This window comes from Pleurodeles waltl, chromosome 7 (genome assembly GCF_031143425.1).
Source record: "Pleurodeles waltl isolate 20211129_DDA chromosome 7, aPleWal1.hap1.20221129, whole genome shotgun sequence".
Classification (NCBI taxonomy): Eukaryota; Metazoa; Chordata; class Amphibia; order Caudata; family Salamandridae; genus Pleurodeles; species Pleurodeles waltl.
This window is the reverse complement of record NC_090446.1, coordinates 293,208,885-293,228,426: the sequence shown is the minus strand read 5'-3', so window position 1 is coordinate 293,228,426 and position 19,542 is coordinate 293,208,885. Positions and strand designations below refer to the sequence as shown.

The window sequence follows — 19,542 nt, the reverse complement described above, 5'->3', positions numbered from 1 at the left end:
GCGCCGGCTAGTGCCATTCCTTAAATATGGTGCCCGGCCAGCGTCTAGGAATCGCGCTAGCCGGCGCTATACTTTTTGCCGCAAACCTGCGCCAACGCAGGTTTGCGGCAAAAAGTATGAATCTGGCCCATAGAATGTAAGTCTGAAACAGATAAAAAACATACAGCATAGATGGAATAGAGAAGAATTTGAACATCATGTGAAGGGAAACCAACCAACATTGGTTTTAGATTAGCAGCATAAAAGAAAGTTGTGTATACGAATTGACAAAAGTTATTTGGATCCATTATTTGTGAGAAAGAACGAATATGACCACATCTTTGAGGTTGGAGGAAAGGAAGAATAATTTTTAGATGGAAAGGATCTTGTGATTCCTGGAGTGTACTTCATTTTTTAAAAGAATGCCTAATTCAAATTGCCAGAGGGATGGTATGGTACATGTAATTTAGGTGTAGTATTTCTGAAGATTTATCATGTGGATATATTAATGATCCTGCATGGGAAACGGAACCTAGAACTAAGTGAGGTGCTAGTGTTGAAGTGACGGGTGATATTTTTGGTGCATCGATTCCATGTGTAGTGTGATTCTGAATGATTTGGAAATAGGAAAGCCGTCTATGCTAGTGGATAAACTGGCAACGAGTAGATGGCAGCGATAAGATCTATTGTTTTGCAGAACAGACTCATGTTAGATCTTCTTCTCACAAAGGAAGGTTGAGTCTACCAGATGCTAAAAGTTCAGCAATGCTGTACTTACATCCCAGACAAGAGTAAGGATTTGGAAAAATACATTCAGAGGATTACTGGAGGATTTGGAAGAATTTGATGCAACAGGTCCATGGGAAGCTATTGGAGATGGATTTGCTGCTTAGGCAGATGATTTGAAACTTAGGAAGTGTAATTGTGGGTTTTATTTTGAAGCTGTTATTGGTTATTGCCATTTGTGCAATAGTTATAGTTGTGGGATTTAGAATTTATCAGAGAATGAAAGCTAAACAGGCAATGAAAATAAAGCAAGTGGATGTGGAGCTGGAAGAGAATCAGTGTAAATATTATGACATGAAGAGTCTGGAGGAGTCTAGACAATAATTGATGAAAACTACAAGGTTTTGATCTGTCTCAGGATTTTATCATGATTGTGAGAATTTAATTTGTCATCAGAAGAAGGAATGGCGATGCATAGGTTTGGTTGTACCATCAGGAGTGACATAGTAATGTATTCGACAATGCAGACATTGTAAAGTGGAGCATCTAAATTGTATTACTGAAGGTGCATTCACAGTATACAATTAGTAGTTCATATATATGTGTGTTCTAATGTTTGATTTTACAAGCTGAATTATAGTACTCATGCACATTTATATTCATGTGTTCTGATTATGGCACTAAGGTTAAATTGCATATATTTGCACTTCATTTATAATTCTTGTTTCCTTTTATAAATGAAGGATGCACTTATAATCATGAGTTTCAAATGTGCAATGAATGTTTTTTTAAGTTAGCATACTCAAAAGCCAGAAATCTTTGGTTGCTCATTTTTGATCTTCAACATGGAGTTTTGCTCGCATTGCAAAATTCTTTCCTTGAAGGTTCTTTTGTGTGAGTCTACAATTAATGAAGGCATACTGTTTACTAGAAATAGTGGGGTCCAAAAGGATACTTTGGCAAGGACAAGGTGTGCTAACGAACTGAGAAGAATTGACTCCTCTTTGTGTACCAGACACCGGGAAACATTTATGGTCGTTCTGATGTCCAATTTGTGGGATGTGAGACGTAAGGGGAGTTGCTAATGTTAACTGTGCAAGGAAGATAGAAAACTACTGGTGTTGATGACATGGAATTCTTGAAGGTTCTGTAGGTGTAATTGGTAGTCACCTAGTTAGATGAGCGCAGACTCCTGTGAGACCTGGAGGTGTATAGACCTCTCTTCTCCTTATTCCTCTGTGTGGCTTTATGCTATGCAACACCTCTCTACCATAACTTATACTGAGGTTCCTGTTATGCTGACACCTTCACACAAATCATTTTGGCCCTTAATTCCTAATAAACATTTGAACTCTGTTCTCCGTCCCCTGGATTTAATGTGTGACTAAATGGGTTACACTGTTAATTGATCTGAAGGGTTGATTATAACTCTCCTTTACATCTCAAGCATCCTAAAAATGTTAATCGTAGGAAGAGAAATAAGAATATGGGCCCAGAGAGTCATATGTTAGGGGTGAGGGGGAGTGTTACCTGGAGCATGACATTATAATTCAAGAAAGGTTACAAGGAGTTAATTTTGGCTCCTGCTCGGGATCAGCCAAAGACTTAATTAGCTTGCCCAACACTAAAACACGCATGAAATTATCAAAACAATCTGTTGCTAAAATGTTTGACAGACTATTATCTTTGTTAAGTCACATCATTTCATGACTTTTACACCTCACTGGCCTTTAATTAGGGGTGTAAAAATTGAGCAGCCTGTCAGATGTTGAGACCCGTAAATGTTGCCAATGAACAGACCCAATGCTGCCAGTAATATTGTGTTAGAGGATGGACGAGAAAACATTGAGCGGCAACACTAACAACTGCTCTTTTCATTCACAAATGTGGTTAAAGATATAGGTGTCTTCATCCATGATAGCTGGGACTGCACGACTGCACCAGACTTGACCTTTAGTATCCTTTGGACTGACCTTGCTACTCCTAAAAACAGGGCTCATGAAAGCAGTGGGTAGCAGCAAAAGCAATTAGAACTTTGGAAGCCCTCTATCTTTTGTGCTTTCCACTCTTTGCATTTTACAAGCCACTAAGCAGAAAATAGGAGGTTGTTGATGTGTTAGGTGTGGGTCCAGTTGTCCAAACATCACTGTTTTGGCGGTGACGGTTGGAGGTCAAAAGATGTGTGCTGTCACTTCTGAAACTTCTGACATTTCAGTAAATCCACCTTGAGGGGCTTGTCCACTCTACAACTTGAAGACATTGACAGATCAAGCCATTTATTTCTGGAATCTCACTGTAGAATGTTGCACATTCTTGAAGTTATAAAGAGCCCATCTATCCATTGCACCTTTTCCAATATTTTCCAACTCTGGATTAAAGGCCTGTAGCTCAGTCCAAATCTTAAACTAAACATAGAGCCTGGGTTCTCTCTCATAATATTCAGAATTATACTCTAGTAAGCCTGAATGGGTCACATCTGTAACCATAATTGATGAGAGGGAGTAGTGAAGGGGAGGGGTTGCATCCTTGTGCCTACATCTTCATGAATGGCCTGGCAGGTTCCAAGCCTAATTTCTCCATTGTGGCCATTGATGATTTTACCATGCAGAGTAGGGATGGTAAAGCTGTTTGAGTGCATGGCCTTTGATGTCTCTCAATGTGTGACTTAAGACTGTGTCTTTGATAAGCAAGCACACTCATGCAAGCAACCAGTTCCCACTGGTCCATGCAATTGAAATAAAGCTAAACTGCTGGATCCTACTTATGCAATTATTATTGGGTGTGTGCCTCCAATGAGCTCCAGAAGCATAGCAGCTCTTCTTAAAACATTTGTTATGTCTAATGAATACTAGCTGAGCCTGCAGTACAAGTCTAGTGTCACAGGTTCAATCATTGACTGAACCTTCTCTGCCCTCAATTCTTCCATGGTAGAGAAATGCAGTACATATTCAACAATGTAATAAACACTGTTACCACTGAAGGTGCATAGAAGACAGCTGGGACGGTCTTTCAGAAAGTGCCTGGGGGCACAACAGGCTTTTTACTTCTGCTTCTTGAGCCCTAAGGATCACTTTTGTTTTATATGAGGGTCCGCAGACGATAGTGTAGCTGCTTCTATGATAGGGGGCAGGCCAGTGCATATTTTGAGCTGCTGCAATCACTATGAGGTATGATTACAGATGTGGGTGTGTAGGCATTACAAAGATGAGGGGTGCCACACTAAGGAGCATAGTTACACTTTTTCACGCAAAACTGCTCTAATGCAGTTTTGCGTGAAAAAGTATACCCCCAGCTAGCGCCATTCGAAGACACCGGTTGGGCATCATATTTATGGAATGACGGTAGCCGGCGGTAAGGCCCAGTTAGAGTCATAAAAAAGGACGCTAGCCAGGTGGGGGAAGAGTAGGGGGAACGGGAGGTTGTGCGTCAAAGGATGGAGCTAGTATGGGCAGGGGCATAAAAATGCCTCTAACCAGACTAACTTAATTTTTTGACATAAAAACCCCATGGAAATGACTCCTGTATTAATAAAGACAGGAGCAATGCTTACCACCCTAATGGCCATGCCAAGGGGACATACGTCCCTTGGGCATGGCCATTAGGTCCAGTGCCATGTAGGGTAGCCAAAGTTAGGCCCCCTATGCCATCTTAAAAAAAAAAAAAAAACTTACCTGTACTTACCTTACTTACCTGGAATGTAGTCCCCCCCATCCTCTGGCGTCCCTCTGGTGTGGGTGGGGGTGTCCCTGGGGCTAAGGAAGGGCACCTGTGGGCCCATTCCCTGGTCTCTGACCATGTAAATAGGCTCAAAGGTCCCCTAAGCCTGCCCTGACCCAGGGCAGAAAGCTTAGTGCCATTATTTAAGGATCCCTCCCCCTGTGCTTGATTTTGCACGGGGATAAATATGGCGCTAAGGTCATATCGTCATTTGTTGCCCAGGAACGCCTATCTTGCATCTCTTTGACGCAAGGTAGTTGCCCGCTAGCAAAAAATGACTTTCAATTCACAACTTTGGTGCTAGACGGTGGCAAAGTATAAATTTGCGCTGAATTTGTGTAAAATACTGACGCAAATTCAGCGCAAAGCAAGTGCACCTACAGGTATGCCCTATGGAATGGTGCACAGGGTCAGAGTGAACCCTCCAGTTAACCCTTACAGCTGGGTGCTCTATGGCCTGCATTGGGTGCTTGGGAGGCTTCTTCAAATTGAGGCCAGTCCACCTCTAGTGAAAGGTGAAGCCACAGCTACAAACCTCTAATATACTTTCCCTAATGTGCTCTCCTTGGCAGGTGCATGAAATGCCAGTGCTTGAAAATGCTCTATTGACTGAGGAATTTTTGTGTGTAATCCAGTGCACTGCCCTGGTCTGCACCATGCACACTTAGTTAAGCCACGGTGCATATACAAGGACTGCGTGCTCAATTAGTAATTTATGCCAAAGAGCTCTATTACACATTGTGCTGCAAGGGGCACAATGGGTGTTTGTACCTGCTTAGGTGTCAACGGGATGACATAGTTTCATGGAAGGGTTTGCAGTCCCTTTGGTAATATGGATCATGCCAGCATTCCCTCATTTGAATGGTCGTGGCACCATCCAAATGAGGAAATCGTTCTTGTTCAAGCCCAGGCAATTTACCAGACACTGACAGGGCCAAAGCACCTGTTAATAAGGATATCAATTGTGAGGCATGTGTGAGGCGATGCACAATCAGTGTACACCCCTTAGGGTGCCCCTATAAGGGATATGGGTGGGTCCAATCACACCTAAGCATTCCTCTACAAGGGGTGTAGTCATCTACTGCAACCGTGTGCATGGGAGACTCTGCATTCCCTTCAAAGTGGGGCCTAGTCTTTGCCTGCAGTAATAGGCAGACCAGCGGCTTCAAACAATCGGTCTAGGTTTCACTGATGTGCTTTTGACAACACAGGCATGAGTTAATGGCAGCACTGTAAACAGCACATTCTTTGTAATCTGTTGCACTACTCCTTAACGCAGCGGGTGCACCCAGTAAAAGGTGCACAGCGGCACAAGCAGGGAAATGTGATTCAGACCTAGGATGTGAATCAATATACAATAATAATTAAAATAACTGTTTAAAATATGTATAGTTAAGAACTACACACACACCCACACACACTAGCTACACTAACAGAGCGATGGGATGTAGGGGTTGGTACCCTTGTATGTATGTAGGTAGGTATGTATACATGCATACTGTGCTGACCTAGCTGAAAGGCAGCAGAGCATTGTGCAGGGTCAAAGACAAGTATATAATCAATGTGAGATAGGAGAGGTAGGTGTCTTCTATGAGCAGAAGATAACTGTCACTGCATTGTAACATAGAGATATTTTTCAACAGTGAATCTTTGTGCTATTATTCCACGTACCAAGTCACAGGAGGGTTGTCCCCGAACAAACTTCACCTCGCCAACGCTGAAAGAGACAAAAAGTTAATAATCTAGTTCACAGTTGTTTTCCCCAAAGTGAATAATCGCTTAAAACAAAAATTAGAGCTGTGATATTTACACATAGAAGCATAAAGGAAAATGATAAACACACACACACATTCACTCAAAATCCAGGGATTACAGGGACTTTATAGTTAGGTTCAGATTTTACACACACAAAACCATAGAAATGCAGATGTTAGAGTTATTTCAAGTAACTATAATTCATGCCCTAAGCTAACTATAACTTACACCCCACAATACACTGCTAATTATTCCAGATATTACAACACTCAGACATCTTTTATAACATCACTTATAATATCACTGCAACATTTGCAATACAATTATTGATGAGAAAACTGTGCATGGCGAGGCTGTGAGCTATAGTTACTGTAGGACACTAATTCTAGTTTCTTGAGATAAGTATAACTATTACTGGTGAATTTCTGTGGTTTTGTGTGTGTAAAGTCTGAACCTAACTATAATGTCCCTGTGACCTTAGGTTTTTCAGTGACTATATATATCTATATACATATAAAGAGGGGGAGAAAGTTGTGCTTAGGAGCTGACTTTCGGTTCTGCTGAAAGTTGGGGAGCCAAAAACCAAGGCTACCTAGTCTTTATTCTACCTCATGCCTGTTTCACCCATCAACTTTTTCGGCTACTTTTGCATCTTTGGTTTGTTACTGTATTTCTGCCTTTCTCTTCCTCCTTATTTCTTTTCTTTCTTTCGCTCCATTTCTGTAGGTGAAATTTAAATGATGAGAAATATGTCCCGGTCTCCACTACCTGCCACAACGGCACAAATTTAGCTCAAAGGGGTAGATTTACAAAGATTTTATGTCAGGGTTGCATCACTTCTGCGGCACAGCCTTTACCCCCTTCAGTGCTGGGGACGTTATGGTTACGTCCACCGTCACAGTGCTCCTGTGCCGAGGACGTAACCATTACGTCCTCGGCATGGAGCTCAGAGGGAGCACCAGCGGGCTTCCCTTCCACCTCCACAAGGCAGGGATGGAAGGGAAAGCGCTGACCTCATCAGAGGCCACGTCCCCATCGCGCTGAAAGCTTAGCTTCTAGGCGCCAGGGATAATTTTTGGGGGGTTTTATTTTTATTTTTTTGTTTTTTAGAGGTGCAGAGTGACCCCTTAGGCAAGGGTCAGTCCCTTGGGGGCAAATTGTATTTAGACTATTTCTGCCCCCCTTGGGGGCAGATCGGCCGATTTTTGTTAGGCCAATGGGGGCAGAAACCACTAGGCACCGGGGATTTTTTTATTTCACCAATTTCAAGCAAGGGTCGCGACCCCTTAGGCAAGGGTCGCTCCCCGATGGGGATAAATTTATTTTAGGCCATTTCTGCTCCCCTTGGGGGCAGATTGGCATATTTCCATTAGGCCGATCTGCCCCCGGGGGGAGCAGAAACCACTTAGGCACCAGGGATTGGTGTGTGTGTGTTTTCCTTAGGGGGGCAGCCCCTTGGGTAAGGGTTGCTCCCCATGCGGGCACATTTCTGTTGGCCATATCTGCACCCTTGGGGGTAGATTGGCTCATTTTTAGAAGGACCTTTTGCCCCCAAGGGGGGGCAGAAAGCCCACCAGAGACCAGGAAAGTTTTTTTTTTTCCAAAATAAGAGGCTGGGGGTATGGCCATACCCCCGCTAATAAATAGGGCCAAAGTTGTTCTGCCCACCAGTGGGCAGATGGGGCAATTACCCCTGATCCACACCCCAGGGGGGGCAGAAAGTCTACTAGATGCCAGGGAATAAAAAAAAAAATAGTGGGGTAGTGGATACCAACCAGTACGGGCCTGGTTATGCCCCCACCCCAACTGAAGTGGGTAACAGTCTTTCAGCTCTCCCCAGCACTCAAAAACATCTTATCCCACAGCAAGCAAGAAGACATTTGAATATTTTGGGTTTTGGTTTTACATTTGGGCCATGAGAGCTTGGCTAACTCTCAAAATCGTCTCACTTGGAATGGTGAGGGCTGCACTTTATGGACTTTGGGACGCTGCCATGTAGAAAAATCCACCAGACCTAGACACATCTGAAACCTAAACATCTGGGTGATTCCAGGGTGGTGTGTTTCACATGCACCCCACACCATTTTCTAACCCACAATGCCCTGCAAACCTCCAACTTTGCTGGAAATCACACATTTTCCCATGTTTTTTTGATGAAACCTTCCGGAATCTGCAGGAATCCACAAAATTCCTACCACTCAGCATTGTGTCTCATCTATAGCAATAAAAATTCTGCTGCACTTGTCAGCCTAAACATTTTTTTTTTCAAACTACCCTTTTGGACCCGCTTTGGTTTCCCCTCAATTTCGACATGTTTTTGTCTCTTCCCTGTCACAAGCACTTGGCTCACCTACACAAATGAAGTATCATTTTTACCAGGAGGCTGAGGGGAACGTTGGGTGGTATGAAAGTTGTCCCGGTGCAGTGATCCCACAGAGAAATGTGGGAAAAATTTGATTTTTAGCTAAATTGGAGGTTTGCTGAGGATTCTGGGTAAGAAAACATTGGGGGATCCACGCAAGTCACACCTCCCTGGACTCCCTCTGGTGTCTAGTGTTCAGAAATGTCTGGGTTTGTAGATTTCCCTAGATGGCTGCTGAGCCCAGGACCAAAAACGCATGCCCCCGCAAAAACAGGTAGTTTTGTATTTGATAATTTTGATGTGTCCAGATAGTGTTTTGGGGCATTTCGTTTTGCGGGCAGTAAGCCTACCCACAAAAGTGAGGTACCATTTTTATCAAGAGACATGGGGTAACGCTGGGTGGAAGGAAATTTGTGGCTCCTCTCTGATTCCAGCACTTTCTGTCACCGAAATGAGAGGAAAAAGTGTTTTTTTGGCCAAATATTGAGGTTTGCAAAGGATTCTGGTTAACAGGCCCTGGTCAGAGCCGCACAAGTCACCCCATCTTGGATTCCCCTAGGTGTCTAGTTTTAAAAAATGCACAGGTTTTCTTGGTTTCCCTAGGTGCCGGCTGAGCTAGAGGCCAAAATCCACATCTAGGCACTTTGCAAAAAACAGCTCTGTTTTCTTTGTGAAAATGTGATGTGTCCACGTTGTGTTTTGGGGCATTTCCTGTTGCGGGCACTAGGCTTACCCCCACAAGTGAGGTACCATTTTTATCGGGAGACTTGGGGGAACGCTGGGTGGAAGGAAATCTGTGGCTCCTCTCTGATTCCAGAACTTTCTGTCACCGAAATGACAGGAAAAAGTGTTTTTTTGGCCAACGTTTGAGGTTTGCTAAGGATTCTGGGTGAAAGAACCTGGTCAGAGCCCCACAAGTCACCCCATCTTGGATTACCCTAGGTGTCTAGTTTTAAAAAATACACAGGTTTTCTAAGTTTCCCTAGGTGCCGGCTGAGCTAGAGGCCAAATCCACAGCTAGGCACTTTGCAAAAAACAGCTCTGTCTTCTTTGTGAAAATGTGATGTGTCCACGTTGTGTTTTGGGGCATTCCCTGTCATGGGCGCTAGGCCTACCCCCACAAGTGAGGTACCATTGTTATTGGGAGACTTGGGGGAACACTGGGTTGAAGGAAATTTGTGGCTCCTCTGTGATTCCAGAACTTTCTGTCACCGAAATGAGAGGAAAACGTGTTTTTGGCCAAATTGTGAGGTTTGCAAAGGATTCTTGGTAACAGAACCTGGACAGAGCCCCACAATTCACCCCATCTTGGATTCCCATAGGTATCTGGGGCCAGATGTAGCAAATAACCAATTTGCGACTTGCAAATTGCGAGTCCCTGCGACTCGCAATTTGCAAGTCGCAAATTGGTATGCAGTACGGTGTCTCAGACACCGACTGCGACTCGCTATGGGGTCGCAATGACCCACCTCATGAATATTCATGAGGTGGGTCGCTAATTGCAGCCCCATAGCGAGTCTAGGCACTCGCAAACATGGAGGCCTGCTGTCGTCAGCAGACCTCCATGTTCGTGACTGCTTTAAATAAAGCAGTTTTTTTTTTTTTAAGTGTAGCCCGTTTTCCTTAAAGGAAAACGAGCTGCACTTAAAAAAAAATCCGAAACCTTTAGTTTTGGTTTTTTTTCAGGGCAGGTAGTGGTCCCTTGGACCACTACCTACCCTGAAAAAATGTTTTTGGTCCATTCACAAACTGGAAAGGGTCCCATGGGGACCCCTTCCAATTTGCGAGTGGGTTACCATCCACTTGAAGAGGATGGTAACTGCGATACCCTTTGCGACCGCATATGCGGTCGCAAATGGTATTGCATTCCACTCGGAATCGCAAATAGGAAGGGAACACCCCTTCCTATTTGCGATTCTGAAATGCATATTGCGAGTCGGTCCCGACTCGCAATATGCATTTCTGCATAGCAAAGAGGCTTTTGCGCCTCGCAAACGACGATTTTCGCCGTTTGCGAGGCGCAAACCCTTTGCTACATCTGGCCCCTAGTTTTCAAAACTGTGCAGGTTTGCTAGGTTTCCCTAGGTGCCGGCTGAGCTAGAGGCCAAAATCCATAGCTAGGCACTTTGCAAAAAACAGCTTTGTTTTCTTTGTGAAAATGTGATGTGTCCATGTTGTGTTGTGGGGCATTTCCTGTCGCGGGCGCTAGGCCTACCCACCCAAGTGAGGTACCATTTGAATCGGGAGACTTGGGGGAACACAGAATAGCAAAACAAGTGTTAATGCCCCTTGTCTTTCTCTACATTTTTTCCTTCCAATTGTAAGACAGTGTGTACAAAAGACATCTATTTGAGAAATGCCCTGTAATTCACATGCTAGTATGGGCACCCGGCAATTCAGAGATGTGCAAATAACCAATGCTTCTCAACACCTTATCTTGTGGCCATTTTGGAAGTGCAAAGGTTTTCTTGATACCTATTTTTCACTTTTTATATTTCAGCAAATGAATTGCTGTATACCTGGTATAGAATGAAAACCCATTGCAAGGTGCAGCTCATTTATTGGCTCTGGGTACCTACGGTACTTGATGAACCTACAAGCCCTATATATCCCCGCAGCCAGAAAAGTCAAACTGACGTAATGGTATATTGCTTTAAAAAATCTGACATCGCAGGAAAAAGTTACAGAGGAAAACCTGGAGAAAAATGGCTGTTTTTTTTCACCTCAATTTCAATATTATTTTATTTCAGCTGTCATTTTCTGTAGGAACCACTTGTAAGATCTACACAAATGACCTCTTGCTGAATTCAGAGTTTTGTCTACGTTTCAGAAATGTTCAACTTTCTGGGATCCAGCATTGGTTTCTCATCCATTTCTATCACTAACTGGAAGGAGGCTGAAAGCATAAAAAATAGTAAAAATGGGTTATGTCCCAGTAAAATACCAAAATTGTGTTGCAAAATGGGGTTTTCTAATTCAAGTCTGCCTGTTCCTGAAAGCTGGGAAGATGGTGATTTTACCACTCCAAATACTTTGTTGATGCCATTTTCAGGGAAAAGCAATTTTTTCCCATTCTTTTGAAAAAAACGAAGTTTTTGCTGTATTTTGCTAATTTCTTGGTCTCCTAGAGGGGAACACCCAAAGTATGGGTACCTCTAGAATCCCTAGGATGTTGAAAAAGAAGGCCACAATTTTGGCGTGTGTAGCTTTTGTGGACAAACAGTTATGAGGGTCTAAGCGCGAAGTGCCCCAAATAGCCAAAATAAGTCTCGGCACAGGAGGGGAAAAGCTCTGGCAGCGAAGGGGTTACACAAAATCATTTTAGTTATTTACTAAGCCATGCACAGTGACCCTGCGTGGCTTTGCGTGGTTTAGTAAATACAAAGTGATACAATGCAGCGCATTGTGCTGCCTTGCATTACTGTGTGTTGGGAAGGTGTCCGATGGTGGAGCATGTGCATTCTCATTCATCTACCCATGGATTAAGGTGCATTCTCTGATTTATAAATACTTGTACACCTGTGAATGGGTCAAAATGTTGTGCCTTAAGGTGTATCAAGGAGAAATATCTTTATTTCTCCTCATTATTTCCTCTTTCCACGTGTGCTGCTTTTTGCAACACACTTACAAAGAGGAAAAGCCTTTTAGGAAGTGTTTTTGTGCAGGAAGGAACCCCTTCCTGCACAAAAAGCCATTGTCTGTAATGCAGGCACCGTGCACTGTTGCCAGGCCATAATTATGCGACTTTGCAGCTGTGGTGATTTTTGCATAATTATAGATTTCCCACATTTGCCACATAATCCATCATCTGTTGTATAATCTGCAGATTTTAACAAAAACATTGTTTCTAGCTGAATGTGTTCAAAAGTTACTAAACATGCAGCCAGGCATGTTGCTGTGTGGTGGAAAACCATTTGCAAAGTTGGACTTGTCACTTTTCTGTGGCTTCTTGCTGTATTTGGGTGTTAAACTGGTAATGATGAGGTGCAACCGAAGGTTAGACTGTGTTAACTAGTTTAAAGATTACAAAATAACGTAGTATTCCTATCACAAAATGTGCTACATTCTGCTTCATAATTTGCCTTTTCTTGCTGCATAATTTACTCAATCCTACTGTTTACTTTGGCCCTCTCATACCACATAATTCCAGTAGCCCTAACTATCGTGCAAGGGTACCTGTGTTGGCGGTAGGCAGCCCACAGTGCACCAGCACTAGGAGACAGCAGAAATGCACCATATGTTAACTGAAATGTAGCATTTCTGCTGTCTCAGTTTCACTCAATGAAACGCAGCAACTTTGTCTGCTGCTCTGTGTTCCATGAAAAATTACTACATATACCCATAAGTTTTGCCCCGTGGGACTGAGACGTAATGAGGTCTCTGAAAGCCCACATGCTGCTTGATGTCCCTTTGAAGCGCTGAGATGATGTGCAAGAGTGCACTTTCTGCAGCATTTGAGGTCCAAACAATTAACTCATTACCCTCAGTGTCCATGGACAGTCCTAAGCTAGAGCCGGGGCAGCAGGATGTGTCTCCCTGAGAAGCTCACCCACCCCCTGTTCTCCGGGTGTGTGTTTAGGTTTCAGATATAGCGGCTAAAGCTGAAGCTGTTTACTGCAAGAGTCGGACATTCCAGCCCAGGCTGGGAAAGCTGTAACCAGAGTCCCCCAGGAGACCCTGTTTTCAGACAGAATAGAACCTTAGTCCTGGGAATGAAGGGACTTAGGACTCTGTCCCAGACTCCCTCAGGAGACCACGCTTCCAGAGAGAGGGTCAGGCTTTGTCTTGGGGAAGTAGAGGGCTTTCAGTAGCAAGTCTGCTCTGTGCGGAAGTGCCATCATCCAGGCCATATCAATGGTGATGAAATCACTCTTCAGCCTGCCTGTCACAAGATGGGTGGTACAGGACAAACAGAAATAGGAACTGTAAAGGAATGGACAGTCTTGAGGAACGCAGATCCTTGAGAGTAGCTAACATTTTACTGATCAGGATTTTAGGGTTGAGCGTGCAAGCGTTCTGTACCTGTTATAATCTCTCTGTGGGCTTTTAACCACGCCTATGTCACGTCCGTCACTTTCATTGGTTCGTGTGCTTGCCTTTTAAAATTTACTTGATTTAATTTGTGAAAGGCATGCATACGTTGTGCCTTTTCTGGTGTTTAGCCCTCCTCAAGCACACTGGCGAACTACTGAAAACATAGGAGGCTCCATGTTTTCAGCATGGTTTCTGGACTACTTCTGCTTTTTATTTGCTACACAGCACGATCTTGCTGGGTTTTATACAGCGCGATCACGCTAGTTTAAAAAAGATTTTTTTTATATTTCTGCCGTCCCCATCCACATCCCCGCCTGCCCTCCACTTGAGATTTGCTGTGGCCACCGCTGCGCATATGCATTGCCACGCATCCTCTAATTTTCTTTATTGTAGTTCATCGGCTCTCTGTGATACTCACTAAGTGAGTGATGCTGCCATTCGTTAGGTTGAGTGTAAGAGTGCAATCTCTTGTATACTTTTAAGTATACTTCTGAGGGCCTCCAGCTATTTCATTTGTTAGTTTCTGTGTCATTTAAAAAATCCTTGCTTGCTAGTGATCAGTCATGCCTCTTTGTCCCTCCTTCTGCTGCTTGGGAGCAGGGACCAATTTTTGTATAATTATGCTTTGTCCTGTTTATCTGGTCTGTAGGGGACTTTTTTACTTTGTTTCCTCCTCCTGCCCAGGGAAGCTTCCCCTTTCATTTGCAGATCATTCCTCCTCTGAGCTTAGCTGTAATCAAGGCTATAACTCAGTCTGTTATCTTGGTTACATTTGGTCTTTGTGGGATCTCTGCGCCCTCAGTTGCCTGGCTCCTGCTATTCCTTGGCTTGGATTTTTTTTACCAAGTGTGCCTGCCTGTGTACTGAGAGCAAGGGCAGAGGATCCAATTTATGTGGCAAGAAAAGTCCATTTTTGAATGTATAGTGCCAATAGCTCTAATTCGAGAAAATGCGAGACCTATTGCATTGCAAATGCTTGTTTTAATATTGGAGCTGGGATTGAATACAGTAAAATATGCAGTCGCTGCTGACTGGTTCTGTATGTGTGTGACCAGAGAATATGATCTGTTTTAATGTAGCAGACATGATGGCATCTGTGCAGGCCATGGGGCGAGGAGTTTGACTAAAACCCAGGACTGACAGTGGAAAAGAGTATGTTTTTCCTGGGATGGTTAAGATGACCGCATTCACTGAATACTTTGGAACCAAAGGAAATTCCTTGGTCACTTTTTGTGGCAGCAACCGACTCCCGAGCCATCTGGCACACCTGCAGGTCAGGAACGTGGCAAATACATTTTGGGTTGGACTTCTCTTTTTCCACTTCATATCAAGTAATCTCTTCTTTCGTTTGGCAATCGTAATTGTAACATTTAAACATAGTGAGTATTTGCTGGGCACAGTAGGCGTTTTTAAAAAGATGAAGATGAAAGTAGTCAAGGGCATAGCATATATATTTATGAAGCGCTTTTTTACGGAGAATTTGTGCGACACAGCTGGCCTGTTTGAGTAAAATAATCAGAGGAAATCGCCCTCACAGACTAAAAAACGTGATTTTACTGACCTTTGACGTCATAAAAAATAAAACCAGAGAGCTTTGTAAAAGGAAAATACATCGGATTTACCTTTGCCCTGTGCCCGGTCTCGAAGTGGAGCCACCGGACTTATCATTTGCATAGACGATTTTGAGTTTCATCGCATTAGAGCTCGCGCGCCTCTATACTGCAACGCTTCTGCGTACCACCAGTGTATCTTTCCAGCTTATAAATGAAATGACGTTTCGCAGGCTATTTTTAGAGACGTGGAAGAGGTTTGTTTTTGTTGGCACATAACATGGAGTGAAATGTGCAAACCAGGGGCCAGATGTAGCAACAAACCAAATTGCGAGTTGCAATTTGCGAGTCAATCCGACTCGCAAATTGCAACTCGCAATTTGGTATGCAGTACGGTGTCTCAGACACCGACTGCGACTCGCTATGGGGTCGCAATGACCCACCTCATGAATATTCATGAGTTGGGTAGCAAATTGCGGCCCCATAGCGAGTCAAGGCACTCGCAAACATGGAGGCCTGCTGTAGTCAGCAGACCTCCGTGTTCGTGACTGCTTTAAATAAAGCAGTTTTTTATTTTTTAAGTGTAGCCCGTTTTCCTTAAAGGAAAACGAGCTGCACTTAAAAAAAAAAACGAAACCTTTAGTTTCGGTATTTTTTCAGGGCAGGGAGTGGTCCCTTGGACCACTCCCTGCCCTGAAAAAATAATTTTGGGTCCAGTCACAAACTGGAAGGGGTCCCATGGGGACCCCTTCCAATTTGCGAGTGGGTTACCATCCACTTGAAGTGGATGGTAACTGCGATGCCATTTGCGACCGCATACGCGGTCGCAAATGGTATTGCATCCCACTGCGAGTCGCAAATAGGAAGGGAACACCCCTTCCTATTTGCGACTCGGAAATGCATTTTGCGAGTCGGTTCCGACTCGCAAAATGCATTTCTGCATAGGAAACTGCGTTTTGCGACTCGCAAACGGCAAATTTTGCCGTTTGCGAGTCGCAAACAGTTTCCTACATCTGGCCCCAGATGTGTTTTGCTTTCCAGAACGAAAGTCCCTTAAAGCACAAGTTTAGCCACGCGGCCTGTTATTGTAAGTAAAGCTTGGAATTGCAGATGTTAGCGGCTCTGAGGGCAAGACATATTTCACCAAGACATTTTACCTGCCTCACTGTCACTTCGTGCGCATGACTCTTTTTGCACAGGCACAGCGTGTATTGTTTTATCTTTTTGCATTGTTGCTTCTGTGGATCTGTTGACATGTTTGCGACGCAGCCCAAAAAATGATGTTCTTTTTGGGACTGTGCTAATGATTTTTACCGTAATAGGATACATAACATTCGCCGTTTCCAAAATCTACAAAGACGTTGTCTGTAAAGTTGAAGTACAGTTGTGTGACAAAACCTTAATTGGTCCAGATTTGAGTTTTGACCAGTTAGAGGCCGTTATAAAGAAATGATCAAGCTTGTTGACTGTACAGGCTTCACCATCACATTTTAGGTGTCTCCTACAGACTTTCATCTGTCAGTTGTCGGTTACCTGTTGTGGACAAATGCCAATACAAAATGGACTTTGGTATGGTCTATTGCTTACAATTGGTTAGCTTTTTTTGTCACTCTCATTTGCTTGTTTTTTATTTTATGGCTTTCCTTCCCCTTCTGTTTTTTTTCTGTCTCGCACCTGAGTCCTATATTTTTTTACATCCTTTGAACTGGATGACTTGTATCCTACCAGTGCTTGCTTTAAGGGAACTACTATTTTTTGGGTTGAGCGCGCAGGCGCTCTAGTCTGTTGTAATCACTCTGTGGGCTTTTAACCACACCTACTCTTGCTATTCGTTCTTTGTTGTGCTTGTTTTAAATGCTTTATTTCACTAAGTGAACATTTTTGTTGGCCGTCACACTAAGTCGCGCATCTTCCTCTTGCAGCGGGTGATGGCCCCTCCTCCGGTTTCCGTTTGCCTTTTATCCCACGCCGCGATCCTTACTAGGCATTCACGCAGGGAGCCAATAACTCTTGTGCTCGGGGTGGCTGTGGCACTTTGAATTGATTTGCTTATGTCAACTTTTGCTTTTCATTTTCAATTTATGTGGCAAGAAAAGTCCAGGTAGGAATGAACAATGCTTATAGCTCTAACTCGAGCAAATGTGAGACTGCTAGAGCATTGGCGTTGGATGTAAGGGTGCGGGAGGTGCTGCAGCTCTCCCAAAATAAACATGCTGGAGTTCAAAAGTTTAAAAAGCAATAAAGAGGTCTGTGCGCTCAAAGGCAAAATGGCAGCGTATGCCTTCTGGCAAACTGCTGCTTATTCTCCTAACATGAAAATTTGTGTCTCCTTTACACTCTATGCCAAGTAAGAGGAATTTGCAACAGTATGTGACAATCCTTGTTGATTACAGGGAGTGTGAAAGGAAAAGTTGAAGGATGGCACATTTTTCAAACAACAAAAATAAAATATTTGTAATGGAACCGTACAAATATCTCACAAATTGTCAGCATCAAGGAACCCACAAATGAGGAGCATTTTCTGTAATTCTGATGTGTAGTAGAAACAAAGACTTTAATATAATCAAACTAATCAAGGCACTTTACTTCTCTCTTATGCACATGATATTTACTGAAACAAGATTTCCAATCATTGGTTGTCCGCCATATAGGATTATCACTGAAACTACATATATGCTGCACATTTAGGTTGTATGACGGAACCACGCATGCAATTACCATGCAACGTGGTCACTACAATGCATGCGTCATTACCATCCATGCATTCACAACAAAGTTTTTATACGCATATGCCTTTACCAGGAAAATGTAATTGTTAAGGTATGGCTGGTAAAGGCATATGTGTGGTAAAAAGTAAAGTGGCAAGTATAACCCACATATATTTATGTATACACACACACTCATATATTTTCAATTTAAAAAACAAAGGTCACAGGGATATTATAGATAGGCTCACATTTTTAACATTAAAAAAACATAGAAATTTACCTGTTATGGTTATCTCAAGTAACTATAACTCATCCCCTAAGGTAACTATAACTCGTGCCCTCACCATGCACAGTTTTTTTGTCATAATTTTACTGCGAATATTACATTGATATTATCAATGATGTTATCAAAGATGTCATGAGTGTCGTAATTTGTGGGGTGATTAGCAGTGCATGGTGAGGGTGGGAGTTATAGTTACCTTAAGGAATGAGTTATAGTTACTTGAAATAACTCTAACTATAACAGGTAAAGTTAGTTTTGTACATTTTAAATGTGAGCCTAACTATAACATCACTGTAACCTTTGATTTTTTTTGTGAATTTCTATTTTTTGTAATTCTATTTCCTAACAAAAACATCCCTGTAACCTCTGCTTTTTTCAATGAATTCTATGGTTTTATTAACGTAAAGTATTTTTCATTACTATACGATCACCGAATCAGTGCTGTGCCTGGCCTTCTGCCGTGCACTGAGGCAGCTGGCCGCATTGCCTGACCTGCGAGCAGTCCTTGCGGCCAACCCCCCTAACCACCCAGCCCTGAGCGAAAAAGAGAGAAAGTGAGAGACTGAGAGAGAGAGAGATTTAGGCTATAAGGAATTATGGGGCCAGATGTAGCAATCTGCGACTGCGACTCGCTATGGGGTCGCAATGACCCACCTCATGAATATTCATGAGGTGGGTCGCAAATTGCGGCCCCATAGCGAGTAGAGGCACTCGCAAACATGGAGGCCTGCTGTAGTCAGCAGACCTCCGTGTTCGTGACTGCTTTAAATAAAGCAGTTTTTTTTTTTTAAGTGTAGCCCGTTTTCCTTAAAGGAAAACGAGCTGCACTTAAAAAAAATAACGAAACCTTTAGTTTCGGTATTTTTTCAGGGCAGGGAGTGGTCCCTTGGACCACTCCCTGCCCTGAAAAAATATTTTTGGGTCCATTCACAAAGTGGAAGGGGTCCCATGGGGACCCTTTCCAATTTGCGAGTGGGTTACCATCCACTTGAAGTGGATGGTAACTGCGACTCCATTTGCGACCGCATACGCGGTCGCAAATGGAATTGCATCCCACTGCGAGTCGCAAATAGGAAGGGAACACCCCTTCCTATTTGCGAGTCGGAAATGCATTCGGAGCCGACTCGCAAAATGCATTTCTGCATTCCGGTGAGGCTTTTGTGACTCGCAAACGGCGTTTTGGGCCGTTTGCGAGTCGCAAAACCCTTGCTACATCTGGCCCCATATGCTTAGAATTAGATTTTTCCTGACAATTGAAAATACAAATGTTTTTGCCATTTAAAAAGAGTGAGATCAAATTTCAGTATGTAACTTGAATATTTATAGTTGAAAAGAAACTAAATTAGGAAATTACCACAGGCTCACCTAGACGAGAACCGTTACCCTTTAGTGTGCATGTTTGAGATCTTAATGACTAGACCAGAGATA

General features: G+C 43.2%; 1 protein-coding gene across 1 annotated transcript in view; it reads right to left on the bottom strand.

Moving 5' to 3' along the window:
• Positions 1-19,542, bottom strand: part of LOC138247247 (uncharacterized) — a 295,171-nt gene that overhangs the window by 34,635 nt on the left and 240,994 nt on the right. The window contains exon 13 of the mRNA XM_069201977.1: positions 6,094-6,139. Within this exon, the coding sequence (XP_069058078.1) occupies positions 6,094-6,139 (46 nt within the window). The remainder of the gene's footprint in view (positions 1-6,093; positions 6,140-19,542) is intronic.